This window comes from Neofelis nebulosa, chromosome 4 (assembly GCF_028018385.1).
Source record: "Neofelis nebulosa isolate mNeoNeb1 chromosome 4, mNeoNeb1.pri, whole genome shotgun sequence".
NCBI classification, from domain to species: domain Eukaryota; kingdom Metazoa; phylum Chordata; class Mammalia; order Carnivora; family Felidae; genus Neofelis; species Neofelis nebulosa.
Genome location: NC_080785.1, coordinates 169,970,432 through 169,984,817, shown reverse-complemented (window position 1 = coordinate 169,984,817; position 14,386 = coordinate 169,970,432). Strand labels below are relative to the sequence as shown.

Sequence of the window (14,386 nt, the reverse complement as noted above, 5' to 3'; positions counted from 1 at the left end):
ATCACTGTTCACCAAGCACCCGCTGGGCACCCCTCTCCCCTCCAAGGGGACTGTTGCTTGCAAGAGGAACCCCTCTGGGAGCAGGAGGAGTCACATTCCCAGCCCAGAATGGTGGCCGGCCGCTGACCTCACTCTCGTGGCCTCCGCCTCCAACTCTGGTAAATGGGACCCAGGACTCGGCCCCTTTTCTGATTGAAGGAGACCCCATGGGAACAGAGCCGAAACCATTTTTCAGGCTACCGATGGCAAGGACCACCTTGTCTCCCCATCCCTCCCCCTGCACAGGCCAGGTGATCAGCGAACTGTGAGTGTGGCCACTGACTATGTGTTTTGCAAAACCGACCACAGCAACATTTCTGTTCCCACACGCTTCCAGAACGTCCCCACCCCTCCCTCGAAAGGCAGATCAAGAGGTGAAATCCGCATTCCCTTTCACTGAATTTGCGTGGCTTTTGTACAGGATCTCCACGGCTAGGTCACAAAAGGTGCCAGGTCCCATGCCCCCCGCCCCGGGCTCACCGGTTCACTCAGCAGCCACGAGTGTGGGACAGCAGGCGACTGGCAGCACCGACTGCGCAGATTCACGAGCGAGACAGATCACCGTGTTTGCCATGAAGCTTTAGGGTCATTTATCATGCAGCCATGGGCAACTGGAAGGTTAAGGTAAAGCAAGCCGCTGAATAAGTGTTGGCTGGAACGCTTCTACTCTGTCCTGCGCCCACACACAGGGATTGCTCCAGAAATTTGCAACCCAGCCGCCACGGGGCCGGGCAGCAGCAGGGACAAATCGTGGGTGAGGCCCCTGCCCACACTCGGCTCGTAGACAGGTGGGCCATCTGCATTAGGTGCGTACCTGTCCCAGAGCCCAGGCAGGTGGGGGCCTCAACAGTCAGCTCTGCGGTCACTCCTTCATGACCTCAGAAGCTGAGGTGGGCACTGTGTACTGGGTCACCCCTCCCTGCTGCCCCCTCCAGGCTGCCCCCGCCCTGCTGCCCCGGCTCACCGCTGCCCCTCTGCAGGGGAGCCACGCTGCCCAGGAAGCTCCACTCCTTCTGGGGCAGGCATTGCTAGTGAGTGAGGGCCAGAGGGTATAAAAGCCAGCCCCTTTGCCTCAGGTGGAGCTAATTTTGGGGCAGCTCATGTTCCAGAGCCCCCCAGAATAGAGTGAGGCCAAGTCCAGCCAGGACAATTGCCCTGCCCCATCCAGCCTCGCCCGCTGCCTCCCTGGGTCACCATCATGCGTGGTCTTAGGTCCGGAAGTCCCATTCGTTACGACCCCGGCTTGATCTCTGCCAGCCGCCAGAGTCCAGGGAAGCTGACACGACGTTCGCACCTGGCCTCAACCTCATGGCAGTGTGGACCATGCGACACTACAAACCTCCCCCTTCTGGAAACACCCCCTTGCCCACTCTCTAAATGCTCCTGCCCTGCCCCGTGGCGGCCTCCTCCTCTTATCTCAGCTTTGGGGGTCGGGGGACATGGCCCCCCAGCTCTGTCCAGGGCCTCTCCTCACACATCCTCCTCACTTAGAATCTCACCGGCCTGAGGCATCTATTGCCGCCTGGACGCCAGGGTTCTCAAAGTCATGGCTTGGACCCCTTGCCTTGCTCTGCTCCAGCCTTCGAGAACCAACCACATACCTAGGACTTCTAGAGACATCCCAAGGACACCCTAGGCCTGCTGTATCTGGGACTGAGCCTCTAGCTGACCTCCCAAACCTGGGGCTCCCCTGGAGTTTGTGGCCACTGTGGAAGCCCCCTGTCCACCCGGGTCTGGGGGAGTGGCTGGATGCCTCCTCCCCCTCAGCTGGCCCTTTTCTGGAACAGCAGGTGACTCCTGGATGGCCAATGAGATGCAGCCCTGGGATTGTTTTTGACACAGTTGAGCTGGGAGGACCTGGCCTGAGTTCTGGAGCCATTACACCACCACAAGTCCTGTGAGCAAAGTCAGCACTCAAGAAAGCTGACCCAGGAGACTCCCCAGCTCCTTGTCTTGCCTCTGTCCCGTCACTCTGTCTCGGGCACACCAGTCTCTAGCTGAAGCAACTTGTCCCCACCTCAGGGCCTTTGTATGTGCTAGCCCCTGTCTCTGTAACACTGTTACTCCAGACCCACATGGCTCACTTCCTCCCTTCATTCTGGTCTCTGCTCAGATGCCACCTCCTGAGGGACACCTCCCCTGACCACTCTCCAAACCAACCCTCCAACCACTCCTGTTGCTAATGCCTCACCATACTGTATTTTTCTTCTTGGCAATTATTGCTACCAAAAATCGCTATTTATTTACCGATTTGTTTATGGCCTCTCTCCCTACCTCTCCAAAGGTGGAAGGCTTTGCTAGTCCTGTTCTCTGTAGCCCCAGGGCCTAGATCTGTGCGTGGAAGTCATGAATCAATCAATCAATTTTCCAGCGGAAGAATCTGAAGCTTACAGAGCTAAGTGTATTCAATTCCCACGACTGTTGTTACAAATCACCGTGAATTCAGTGGCTTAAAGTTACACACACTGGTTCTCTGACAGCCCTGGGCTCACCGATCCTAACTCCCAGGTGTAGGCAGGGCTGGCTCCCCCGGGGACCCCATCTCCTCGGTTTTCCGGCTTCCAGAGGTGCCGTCCTTGGCCCATGGCCCCACCTCATCCTCAGAGCCAGAAGCACCGGGTCTGCCCATCTGTCTGACTTTGGTCCTTTGGGAATGGGGTAGATTACACAGGGCCCAACCACCATGAATACCCAAAATAATCTCCCATCTCAAGATCCCTTTTCTTTTTAATGCAAGCTTTATGCCCAACGGACTCCAACTCATGACCCTGAGATCGAGTTGCATGCTCCAGCCAGGTGCTCTCTTCCCATCTCAAGATTCTTAATCTCATCTGCAAAGTCCCTTTTGTCCTGTGAGGTGGTATAGTCACAGGCTCTGGGATTAGGATGTGGACGGCTATGGGAGGTGAGGGGGGCATTATTCTCTCCCGCAGTAAGTGACCGGCCCCATGGCACAACCAGGAAAAGGCAGGGCTGACCTCGAAGCCAGTTCTATTGCATCCAGAGCACACTGGCCTTGAAGCCTCTGTCTTAGGACTCCATTTCCCTCTACCCTTGAGGGGTCACATTCCCCCCTGTCCGTCCTTTTATTCCACTCCTGCAGTCCCTGCCTCCTGAGATCACGTCTTCCTTCTCAACCGGCATGATTGCAGCAAAATGCCATTGTATACCTCTCCATAACATCTTCAAGGCCAATGCTAAGAGTTTTCCAAATATTATCTCATGTAACTCATTTTACAGATAGAGAAACTGAGACCTGGCTTAGCATCCCAGGGCCATTTCCAAGGTCAGAGCAGAACTTAGGTTTGAATGCAGGGCGCTCCTGTGGCACGTGATGGGAGGCCCACATCAAACTGGCTTCATAAGAACGAAAGTAATTTATCAGCTTGCACCTCTGGAGCATTCAGAGAAGGTCAGCATGGCTGCATCCAGTAGCACACACAGGGTCATCAGGATCCCCGAGCGCCACCTTTGTTCGTAGGGCTTGTGGTGATAAGACGGTCCCCTAACCTCAGGCCAGGTCCCCACTCAGTCACCCCAGCCCAGTGTTCTCAGAAAAAGTCCCAGAGCTGCATCTCATTCGATGGTTAGCCACATGCTGTTCCTGAACCAACCAGTGCAGCCAGGGGCTTGGAACGCTCTGATTGGGTGACCCATCCCTGCAGCCAGGGTTTGGGGGGGTCAGTCCAATTTGAACCTTACAGACTAAGAATGAGAAGCCCCTAAGGGAAAATCAAGGTGCTGTGGACACCCCAGATGACCAGCTCTCCAGGATATTTCAGAGCCCAAGGAGCAGGCTTTCCTGGGGGATGAGGCCCCATGTGGCACCTGCTGGAGCGGCCATAAACTTGGTACCTCCCTTTACCTCTCCAAGGCCACCCCGCCCACCCAACACTTTGTGGGGCTGTGGGGATTACATAGGGAGATCCTGGGAAGCCTCTCTGGAAGAATCACGATTAGCTCTCACGACCGTTTATCTATAAGCTACCACACCCAACGCCGACACTGCTGCTATAGGCAGAGAATGAGCGTCAGAGTGCACTTGGCACAGGGTACACAGTCCTTTTACAGCTGAGGGGCCCACTCCACGCGCCTCCAAGGAGGGCAGAGGTTCTGAGACTCGAAGCCCAGAGCCCCCTTTATGGATGAGACAGTCAAAGCCCCAGGCTTGGGTCAGCCATCTGAAGCTCAGCTCTGCCCGGGGTTCCTTCTCAGAGTACCCTGACTCTCTCCCCTGTGGAGATGTTGCTCACCTTGCCCCAGACAGGTTGACACCTGCCTGTCCTCAGCTGGGACACCTGAAGGAGGGCGGAGCCCAAGGTGTTGCAGATATTGGCTGCCCCTGACACCTGCCAATAAGGCTACAGGCACATCCCAGGGCGGGACCACAGCAGGCGCCACTGGCCCAACGCCCACTCTCATGGGGAGCGGTCACCCTGAGGTTGTGCACGATGTTGGCCTGGGCACCACGTCTGACTCTCATGCCCAAGTGTCCCAGCAAGGGTTGTGTGTCTAGGCCTCGGACCAGCCAGATCTGAGCTCAGCCACAGTCGGGAGGAAGGACAAGCTGGGGTGGAAGGTCAGTCTACGATTCGGGCACAAGCAGGGCTCAGCCGAGGGTGGGACTCAGGCGGGGGGTTCGGCCAGGATGGGTGCTGAATCAACACTGCCGAATGAAACCCGAAATTGGGGGTGCACTGATCTCCCCAGCTTCCCTGGGGAGCAGTGTCTTGCCCATCTCTGGATTCCAGTTCGTCGGACCGTATTGAGCAGGGAGGTCACTCCTCACCTCTGCCTCGAGAAAGTGAGGCACCCAACGAGGACCCGGTCTGCGGACCCCAGACACTCCCTCACCCCACCCTCCCGCCTACCCACTGCCGGCTGGGCCGCCCTTTCCGCTCGCTCAGAACCGCCGGAGAAGGGAATCCGCCTCCGTCCTCCCTTCCCGGGCCAAAGGACCCCGCCCCGGCCCGCCCCCGGCCCCACCCCGTGCTGGGACGTCATAAAAAAGACCCCAAAAGCTCAGCGGCCCGTGCCGGGACGACGCAGCCCAACCCTGCCCGCCTCCCCGCGCACAGGTGTCCGGGGTGCTAGCCCGAGAGAGGGGCGGCGGCGGCCTCCCGGGGGTCGAAAGCTCCAAGGCGCCTGCGCGCTCGACCCCCCTCCCTCCCCGCGGTCGCGCCTTCGCGCTCGGCGGGCCGGGGGCGGGGACTCCACTTCCCGGCGTGCCCCGCGGGCGGGCGCGCAGGTGCGGTCCGGGCCCCGGCCGCCGCGCGCAGGCGCAGTCGGGGGTCGGGGGGCGGCGGCGGCGCGCAGGCGCAGCGTGGGGCGGGGCGCGCGGGTCAGGCCGAGGCGAGCGCCGGGCGGGCGGCGGTGCCAGAGCGAGTGGAGCGCTCAGGGGGCTCGAGCGGCGGCGGCGGCGGTGGCGTAGAGGAGGAAGGCGGCGGCGGCGGCCCCAGCCCCGGCGCCTCCCCGGCCGGCGCGCGGCCCGGCCCGTCCCGCGCCTCCGCGGCGGCCCCACGGCCCAGCGCGCCTCCGACCCCGGGCCCCGCCGCCGCCGCCGCCGCCGCCGCCGCCGCCGCCGCCGCCATGGCCCGGCCGCTGGTGCCCAGCTCGCAGAAGGCTCTGCTGCTCGAGCTCAAGGGGCTGCAGGAGGAGCCGGTGGAGGGCTTCCGGGTGACCCTGGTGGACGAGGGCGACCTGTACAACTGGGAGGTGGCCATCTTCGGGCCCCCCAACACCTACTACGAGGGCGGCTACTTCAAGGTGAGCCCGCGGCTCGCAGTCCCGGTTCCCACCCGGCCTCTGTGCCCGCGGCGGTCCCCGTCTCCCTGGGTCTAGCTGGTGGTTCTCTCGGCCACCCCTTCCGTCCCTGGAAGCAGCTCCAGGCCCCCGCCTTCCCAGCCGGTCTGCTGGATCCCCGGAGAGAAGGCTCGGGGCGCTCCCTGTTTGTTTGGGTGTGGGGCTCGTGCTTACCTCAGCCTCTGGCGGACCCGGGCCCTCAGCTGCCTTCCCCGCCCCCTGCCCGGAGGAGACAAAGAGCCTCCCCAGACCTAGCAAGCTCTATTGTTGGGGAGCACGGGGTTGGGGAAGGGAGGGAGGGAGGCCAGACTGGGGGTGCTGCTCCGCCACTTGTTTGGGTTCCAACAAAGGCTCAGATGGGGCCTTGCCAGCTGGGGCCTGCTTGGAAAGCAGCCACTCTTCCCGATAGCAGCCGGCCAGGCCCACTTGGCTTCCTCTGGAGCTTTATGTAAGTTGTTCTCTAGGGAACGTTGAGGCAAGACGGTGGCATCACTGCCACTCTCCACTTTGTCCCTGGGAGCCACACCTCAGAGAACAACCCCACGGACCCGGGACCCTGGCCTCCAAACCTGGGGCCCCTCTCTTGCCGCAACTTGCTTTTCTCAGGTTTCGCTGAGCAGGTGTCCTTTTGGGGCTCAAATCTCACGTCTGGGTCGTTTTGTCTGTCCCCTGTGATAGTTTCATCCCGGGCAGTTCTTTTCTGGGAGCGGGGAGGGCGTGCTGGCCCTGGCACTGGCTGTGTTTCCCGCTAGTGTGACAGAAGATCTGAGCCAGAACCCAGGCAGCTTTCTTGATCTCACCATTTGAGCCCCCACGTGGCCTTGGAAGGACCCTTGTCAGATTGTAGGGCTTTGCTCTTTGAGCCAGAGGGATGGGGCAAGGGGTCTGCGTGCATGAGAGGTGGGGAAAGGGCCCTCAGCCTGGGAACACCCTCCTCCCCCAGCCCTGCCAGGTTGCGGGGGGTGGGCAGAAACCACAGCTAGGCCTGGCTGTGGGGGAGGGGTGGGTGATACTCCCAGGACACATGTCTGCGTTTGCACTTTTGGCTCCTGTTTTAGCTGAGCCTGCTCAGTGGCTGTGAGGGAGCAGCCTGGTCTGCTGGGGGTGAGTCCTGAGTTGAGATTCCCCTGGTGTTGGGGTGGGATGGGGGGAGGACTGTGGACCGCTCCCGCCTGAGTTGTGCATCAGCAATCCGGCCTCTTGCATGCGGGGACTGGATTTGGGGTTGATCACCTAGTGGTCCAACTAGATCCCTCCCCCAGCCTCCTTTGTGTGCTTCAGGCTGGAGGGATGGGAGCTCCATTCAGAGCCGGAGGTGGAGTCCCACCCTGAGGCAACAGCGAGACTAAGAGACTGAGTGAGCTCACAGATCTGGAAGGAAGGGATGTGGGCTTCTGACTTTTGCTAACTGGTTGCAGGGGATCCTCCACACTAGGGTTGGGGGATTGTCCCGTTTTTCTGGAGAAGAAGGGACTGGGGGTGGGGCCCTGCCAGATTCGAACACATCTGCCGTAGGTTGTGTTGTGTTGTGTCCTCAGAGAAGCCGGCGGGGGACCCGGGGTGGTTTTGGCACCCACCCTGATCCTCCTGTCGAGGCGTGACTGGGTGGGGAGACCCTCTGCAGCAGGTGTGGAACAGCCAGACTGGGAAGTGCCTGGCGGCCACCACCGCTTCCCAGCCACTTCCTGCGGCGCCTTCCTTGTCCTTCATGGGCCATGGTGAGCATTTGGGCAACGCAGTGTACTCAAGGGGGTGCCAGAGAGACGCGGTTCAACAACCTCCTCCCAGCTTGCTTGCTGTGTATCCTTGCGCAAGGTACTTTCCTTCTCTGAGCCTCAGTTTGCTCAGTAGTGAAGGCATCTCTGGGGACGCTTGAGACAAGATGAGGTGGGACTTGCTGGGTGTTTGAGAACAGCTGTCCTCGGGGCCATGGCTTAGAAACCTGTAGGGCAGGTTCTGAGCTCCGGGTTTGCTCTGCAGTCACCAGCAAGTTACCTGCCTCGCAGGCCTCAGCACAATCACCCAGGAACAGAGGGACTTCTAAATGCCCCCGTGCCCCTGCCCAGGAGGGTGACTCTCCAGAGATGGGCCTGGGAAGCTCCAGCAGAGGAGCCCAGCTTTGGCTCCCAGCACACTGGCTCGCCGGGGAGAGCCTGGAGAACCACCAGGACCCTAGGCCAGACATCCCCATGTCTGGGACTGGGGCTCAAGCCGCAAACGAAGCTCCTTCACCTGCTGAGGCCTCGGCAGGCAGCCCTCCCCAATCTGCCCCAGGACCTTCCTGTCTGCCTTCCTGGCCCCCCAGGATGGATGCTTGTGGGCAGAGAGCCCATCCGTCCAGCGCTGACTCATCTCCTCCCACAGAGCCCAGCCCACAGAGGTGTCGGGAATGATTGCCGAGTGAACACACATCTATTTTTAACCTTCCCCACAGCCTGGAAACTGAGGCCTAGGAGTCGCCGCCATGCTGGGGGTGCACAGCTCCCTTGGGGCCTGGCTCCTGGCCCCTCCCACGGGTCTAGGCCAAGAATGGCCTTGGAGTTGCCCTTCAGCAGCAGGAGGGGGGCCAGGGTCCGCTCAGGCCACCCCAAAGAGTCCTGGGGGGGTCTGTGAGGGGCGACCAGCAGGGTCCAGGCGGTCCTCCTGCAACGGGGGGTCTGTCCTGGCCAGTGTCCTTGTTTGTGTGTTCGTGGGCACAGTCCCTGAGCATTGGCCAGCACTGGCTGAGCTCTTCTGCTCTCTGCCCCTCCCCAGGCACGCCTCAAGTTCCCTATCGACTACCCCTACTCCCCGCCGGCCTTCCGGTTCCTGACCAAGATGTGGCATCCCAACATCTACGAGGTGAGCCCACCGGGCAGGCCCCTCCCGGCTCCCCTGTAGTGGGGAGGGCACTGCGCTGCCTGGTGGCAGTGCTGTGGGCGCTGACCCCTCTCTCCTGTCCTCACACAGACGGGGGATGTGTGCATCTCCATTCTCCACCCCCCAGTCGATGACCCCCAGAGTGGGGAGCTGCCCTCAGAGCGCTGGAACCCTACGCAGAACGTCAGGTGAGGCTGGGCCAGACCCTGCCGGAGGGACTGGTCAGCACGTGGACCCCTGGCCCCCGCAGCATTCCTGACCTTGCTCCTTCGGGGCCTCTTCAGGGCCATGACTCGCCAGAGTACCGTGGCATCTGTCCAAACTGGCCTCCCACCAGGATACTGGGGGCCCCAAAGACCCCAGGACCAATTCTCCTAGCCTCTCCTCTCATTTCTTGGTGCCCCCTGCCCCATCCACCATGAGAAACAGCCCCTGGGAGTCTCGGGTCTGTGTCTTCCCTCCCATGGCCCCTCTGCCTGCCCCTGGGATCTCCCCTCCGTCTCAGGGCTGAGCTGCTCATCCTGAGTGGGCTGGCCTCCCTGCCTCGCAGCCTGCATGTCTTTAGTCCAGCCCGAACTATAGTAGAAGTTGGTGGTACAGAGGGACCTGTTTGCCCGCAGGATGCCTCGGGGATAGGGGCATGTGGGACAAAGGTGGTCCTGGCTTCAGCTGCTCCCACGTCATGTTGTCCTGGGAGCTGGGCGGGCAGGTGGATGGACTGGGGGAGGGGGGCCGGACCCTGCTGTTCTTGGGGCCTGAGACAAAAAGGGACAACGAGAAGTCCAGTCAGATATCATCTGCAGGGTTGGGGGGCTGTGAGGGTCCCCAGGCAGGTGCTGGCTTCAGAGTGTCCGGAAGCTCCCCAGTGACGCTTGGGCCTGGGCGTGGCCTGAGAGCCCAGCTCGTAGGTGGGTGGCGTGGGCCAAAAACGCCCTGCACCTATTGACTCCCTACTTCCCCAGGACCATCCTGCTGAGCGTCATCTCCCTCCTCAACGAACCTAACACCTTCTCACCGGCGAACGTGGATGCCTCTGTGATGTACAGGAAGTGGAAAGAGAGCAAAGGCAAGGACCGGGAGTACACGGACATCATCAGGTGAGGAGGGCTTCTGTGCAGGCCCACACACCTCCAGCTTGCTCATGGCCAGCAGTCCCAGTAGGGACTTGCAGCCCTGGGGAGGAGCCAGCCAGCCTGAAGCCTACACCTTGGTTCTTCTGCTGGTCTCCTTGCCCCCCCCCCTTTTTTTTTTTTTTTAAAGAAAATGGGTGTTCTCTTTCTCTGTTGCACGGTGAGGTGCCCCAGTGTGTGTCGCAGATGTGTAGCTTAATGCCTGTGAGATGTGTAACACGGTGTGTGCATTCAGAGCACCTGTGGTGCACATGTGTTGCGCACAGACCTGGTGGCACGTACATACAGAAGCCCCTGAGTGGTGACCGCCAGGCTTTAACAAGGGTTCACTGCGGTTTCTTTGCTTTGTAACTAAAATAGCAGAGACTCTCCTGGTCCCTCTCTCCTCCCTCCTGGGGAACCTCTCCCAAGCATTGCGGGGCCTCCTGTCTGCATTTTGGCCCCTGGTGCCTATCTACAAACGGGTGCTCCGGGACCACAGTCCTTCGGGTACCTGCTCCTGACATCAACTCTGTTTTCCTACTTTCTTTTGGGCGGGAACGTAGGTTTTGTGTACTACTGAGGCCTGGTTTATGTCACGTTGTATCTTGGTTTCTTGCTGTGAACGTCATTTACGTTTGTAATTTTGAAGCTTGGAATCATTTCCTAAAGGCAGAAAATGATCATGATACCAGCGCACTTACAAAATTGCTATCTTTTCTAGAAAATAAGTTTTGTCTGGTTAGGAAAGCGATGCATCACTTGGGGATTGGCCAGGACTAATCCTCCACCTGGCGGGTGGTCATTTCCAGTGCTCTCCCCTTCGAATAAACAGGTGAGCACCCTTGGAAAGGGACCTTTGCACAGGATGGACACTCAGCGGGCAGGTGCGGGACCAGGGTGGGAACCTGGTCTAAGGCCCTGGGTGCACACGCTGTCTGCTTAGGGCCTAGAGCTGCTTGTGCTTCACCCCCTTTTCTCTCTCCCTGGATTTGTGTGAGCTGCTCTGTGTCTGTTGTCCATTGTTGCTTTTTAATGCGGGTTTACTGACTCGTTTCATGACAGGCTTAACCCTTTGTTAGGTTTTTCCTAGATGCCCTTTCAGTTTGTCATTTTTTAAGTTTTATTTAGGTAATCTCCCAACGTGGGGCTTGAACTCATGACCCCAAGATCAAACATGCTTTTCCGACCCTGCCAGTCAGGCACCACCCCCCCACCCCCCGTCATTTACCTTTTAATTAAAAAAACGGGTGAGTCATGTGCACACCTGCATTAGGACCCGGCCACTTGAGGTCTGAGTATTTACCCAAGAGAAACGGGGGCGCGTGTCCACACCGGTACGCACACGAATGTTCAGAACAGTCTCGATTTGCCAAAGCTGTCAACGACCCAGGCGTATAGCCGCAGGCGAGGAGGGAGCAGGCCGGGGCCTGTCCACGTAGCCTCAGAAAGCACGTTGGTGTCTGTCAGAGGGGCAGAATGCAAAAGACACGGCGGAACCTCCGGGGGTCAGGGGTATGCTTGCGACCTCGCTTGTGGGGCAGCGTCTCAAGACACAAGTGGGTCAAAACTCACCGCCATACACTTTAAGTTGCCACAGTTCACACAGACGAAGCCCCAGAAACAACTGTGTGCTGAGAAGTCAAACGTGTTCGTGATAGAGAAACACACACATCCTGAGAGAAACGAAAAGGAAGCCCCGTAACACTAATACCTGACAGTTTCTGTGTAGCCTTCCAGACACCCACGTCCGCCACCACCCTGCCCTGGCAGCCGCTGATCTGCGTGCTAGAAACGTGGAGAACAGCGCCGTGCACGTGCACGGGCCTCACACGCTGTTGGGCACCGTGTGCCAGAGCTCCCTGCCGCCTCGTGCTTCACGCTGGACAGACGCAGGTGTCAGGGGTCCACAGCCCGTAGCTGCAAGGCCGTTTCTGTGGATTTTGGTTCTCTTTCCTCTGAGTAAAGTTGTGCCGGTTTTCGTCCGTAGACCTGGCCCGTTTTTTGCTGCTTCCGTGGTATTTTACGTGAGCAGAATTTTCTGGACGATTTGTGCGGTGTTGCACGTGTGACCTGAGTGCATCAGAGCCCCCCCAAGCCACACACGCGGCCCCAGGGTGACCCATGTGCGTGTAGGGCAGCCCCTTCCCCCGTTTGTTTGTCCCCCGTTGTCGTCCCAGGATAGCTGTCCCCCGATGCCGGGCGGGGTCACAGCCTTGGGTCTGTGGAAGTGAGGAGGCGCCGAGCGGGTGTCTGCCACGAGTGATGCCGGGTGCTCTGCAGGCCTCCCGGTGCTGCTGTGCGGGACCCTCGTGGGGTCTCGGGGCGAGGGCGCTCGGCTCAGCTCCGTGGCGGGGGGTCCTGCCCACATGGCCTGTTCTTCGCCCCAGTTTTTCCCAGCACCTCCCACGTGGTGCCAAAATTAAAACCAGACTGTTTTTATCCCTGAAGACTCCCCGTGGGCTGGCTCACATGCGCCCACGTGAGCAAGGCTGTGACGGGCGCTTCTGCCTGCCTGTCCCCCCGCCCCCGCCAAGTGTGTTCCCCGCACAACGGGGGCAGAGCCGGCTGACTTGGAGGGCCCCACCCCCCCCAGTGGGGCGATGCTGCAGGGTGTCCGTCTGGGGTGTCACCTGTGCTGGGACGTGGGCTCTCGGTGTCCACCCTGCCACAGCTCATGGGGGCGCCACGCCGAGTCCCCAGGAGAGCTGTCTGCTCTGTCCTGGGCGTGACCCATGGCGCCTGTCACCTCCCGGGCCCGCGTTCCCTTGTCCCCGTTTCCCCCTGGCGTTGGCCCTCTTCATCCGCTCCGCCCCTGTCCGGCCGGCACAGGCAGCTGGAGATCTGGTCCAGTCCCGGTCCCGTCGCCCCTGGTGGCTGACGTCTGCCGGCTCGAACCGCGATAGTGGCTTCACCTTCCCACGGGGTGCCGCCGGTCTCCAGGATTCCTGTCTGGTGGCTCAAGGGGCCCTCCCCTGTGGGGTCCGTGCTCCTGCCTGCGGGGCCCCGAGGAGACAGAGCGGTGACCCGTGGGCCCGTGTCTCCCGCAGGAAGCAGGTCCTGGGGACCAAGGTGGACGCGGAGCGGGACGGCGTGAAGGTGCCCACCACGCTGGCTGAGTACTGTGTGAAGACCAAGGCGCCAGCGCCCGACGAGGGCTCAGACCTCTTCTACGACGACTACTACGAGGACGGCGAGCCCGAGGCTGAGGCCGACAGCTGCTTCGGGGACGACGAGGACGACTCCGGCAACGAGGAGTCCTGACAGGGCGACCCCAAGAATAAACGTACAGAGTTTACCTCAGCAGCCCCGGACTGTGTGGCGAGACTGCCCCATGGGAGGGGTGCTGCCCGGCCCCCTGGGTGGTCTCCTCCCGGGCGTCGCCCTCCCTTCCCGCGCGCGCGTGTGTCCCGGGTCCCTTGCAGCCCGCCAGGTGGGGCGGGCCTGGGCGGCGGTGGCCTGAGGGACGCGGACCCGCCTGTGTGCGTGTTCAGCTCCTGCTGGCCGAGCCAGAGACTTGGGCCTGCGGCTCGCGCTGACGGATTCACTTGTGGTCACCTCTTCTCTCTGCTTTGGTTTGTTTGGAATCTAAATAAAACGACTTTATGAGCAGCTACAGAACCAACCTGTCCTTGGCCTTCCCGAAGGACCGCAGAGAGCGGTGTGCCACCAGGCACCCCGTCCGGGCCGGGTCACGGCCCCAGATTCCCACCCGGGGCCGGCTGGTCTGCTGGCGGGGCTGGCCATCGGGCCCCAGGCAGCCCCTCTGTGGCCACAGCACCCCCAAGGAGCCGTGTGTGCTGGTGTCACCCAGGCCCGGTGGCTTCATTTCAGTGTAACTGTTAAGTCCAGAGTGGCCTGGGCTCAGGGTCAGATGGCATCAGGACCGAGGCCCCCCCTTGGGTCAGACGAGCACACGCCCAGCCTGACCAGTCACTGCGCCTGGGGCTCAGACGACCCCACACAGGTGGGGGACGGGCCAGAGGGGCAGGTACATCCAGGGTGCACACAGATCCCCACAGTGGCCTGCACACGCCTTTCCCGGTTTGCCCTCGCGGTCTGGTGGTGTTTTAACCTGAATGATGTTTTTCCATTAAAACGTGGAAGGTTTCACTCTTCATCTCTGGCTTTTCTTAAACCCGGAGGGAAGTGCAGGGCGGGGAGGGGCCCCTCTGGACTCAAGTGGTGTTCTCGGCGGGACTGTGGCAGCCACACCTGTTCCCGCTCCTCCTGCACCTAGTTTGGGCCTCTGAGCTCTGTGGTGTATCACCAGCGACCCAGCCTCCGGAGTGGGAGCCTGGGCGTGTGACCCTCGCCCGTGTGCTGAGCAGGTGCAGGCAGGGCCAGGCCAGTGGCTCATGTTCATAACCTCCACAGGGCGCCGAGGCCAGGCTGGGCACTCCCTTCACCTCAGCCTAGAGGCATTTCCGGGGAGCGGTGTGGGGGGCTGGCAGCCCGCACGAGAAGACCTTGGTGGAGGTCTGGAAGCGGACGGCACGGTGGGGTGGTCCGTCCCCGCCCCACCCTGTCCGGGTGTGCTCACAGCACGGCGGCACGGGCTCCAGCGGGAGGACCCC

General features: G+C 60.9%; 1 protein-coding gene across 1 annotated transcript; it reads left to right on the top strand.

The window, feature by feature from the left end:
* The first annotated feature begins 5,628 nt into the window (after positions 1 to 5,628).
* Positions 5,629 to 13,927, top strand: CDC34 (cell division cycle 34, ubiqiutin conjugating enzyme). The gene is made up of 5 exons (XM_058728659.1): positions 5,629 to 5,805; positions 8,596 to 8,682; positions 8,791 to 8,888; positions 9,663 to 9,797; positions 12,860 to 13,927. Exons 1-5 carry the CDS (start codon positions 5,629 to 5,631, stop codon positions 13,071 to 13,073), a joined length of 711 nt encoding a protein of 236 aa, XP_058584642.1. The 3' UTR covers positions 13,074 to 13,927.
* Positions 13,928 to 14,386: the final 459 nt, after the last annotated feature.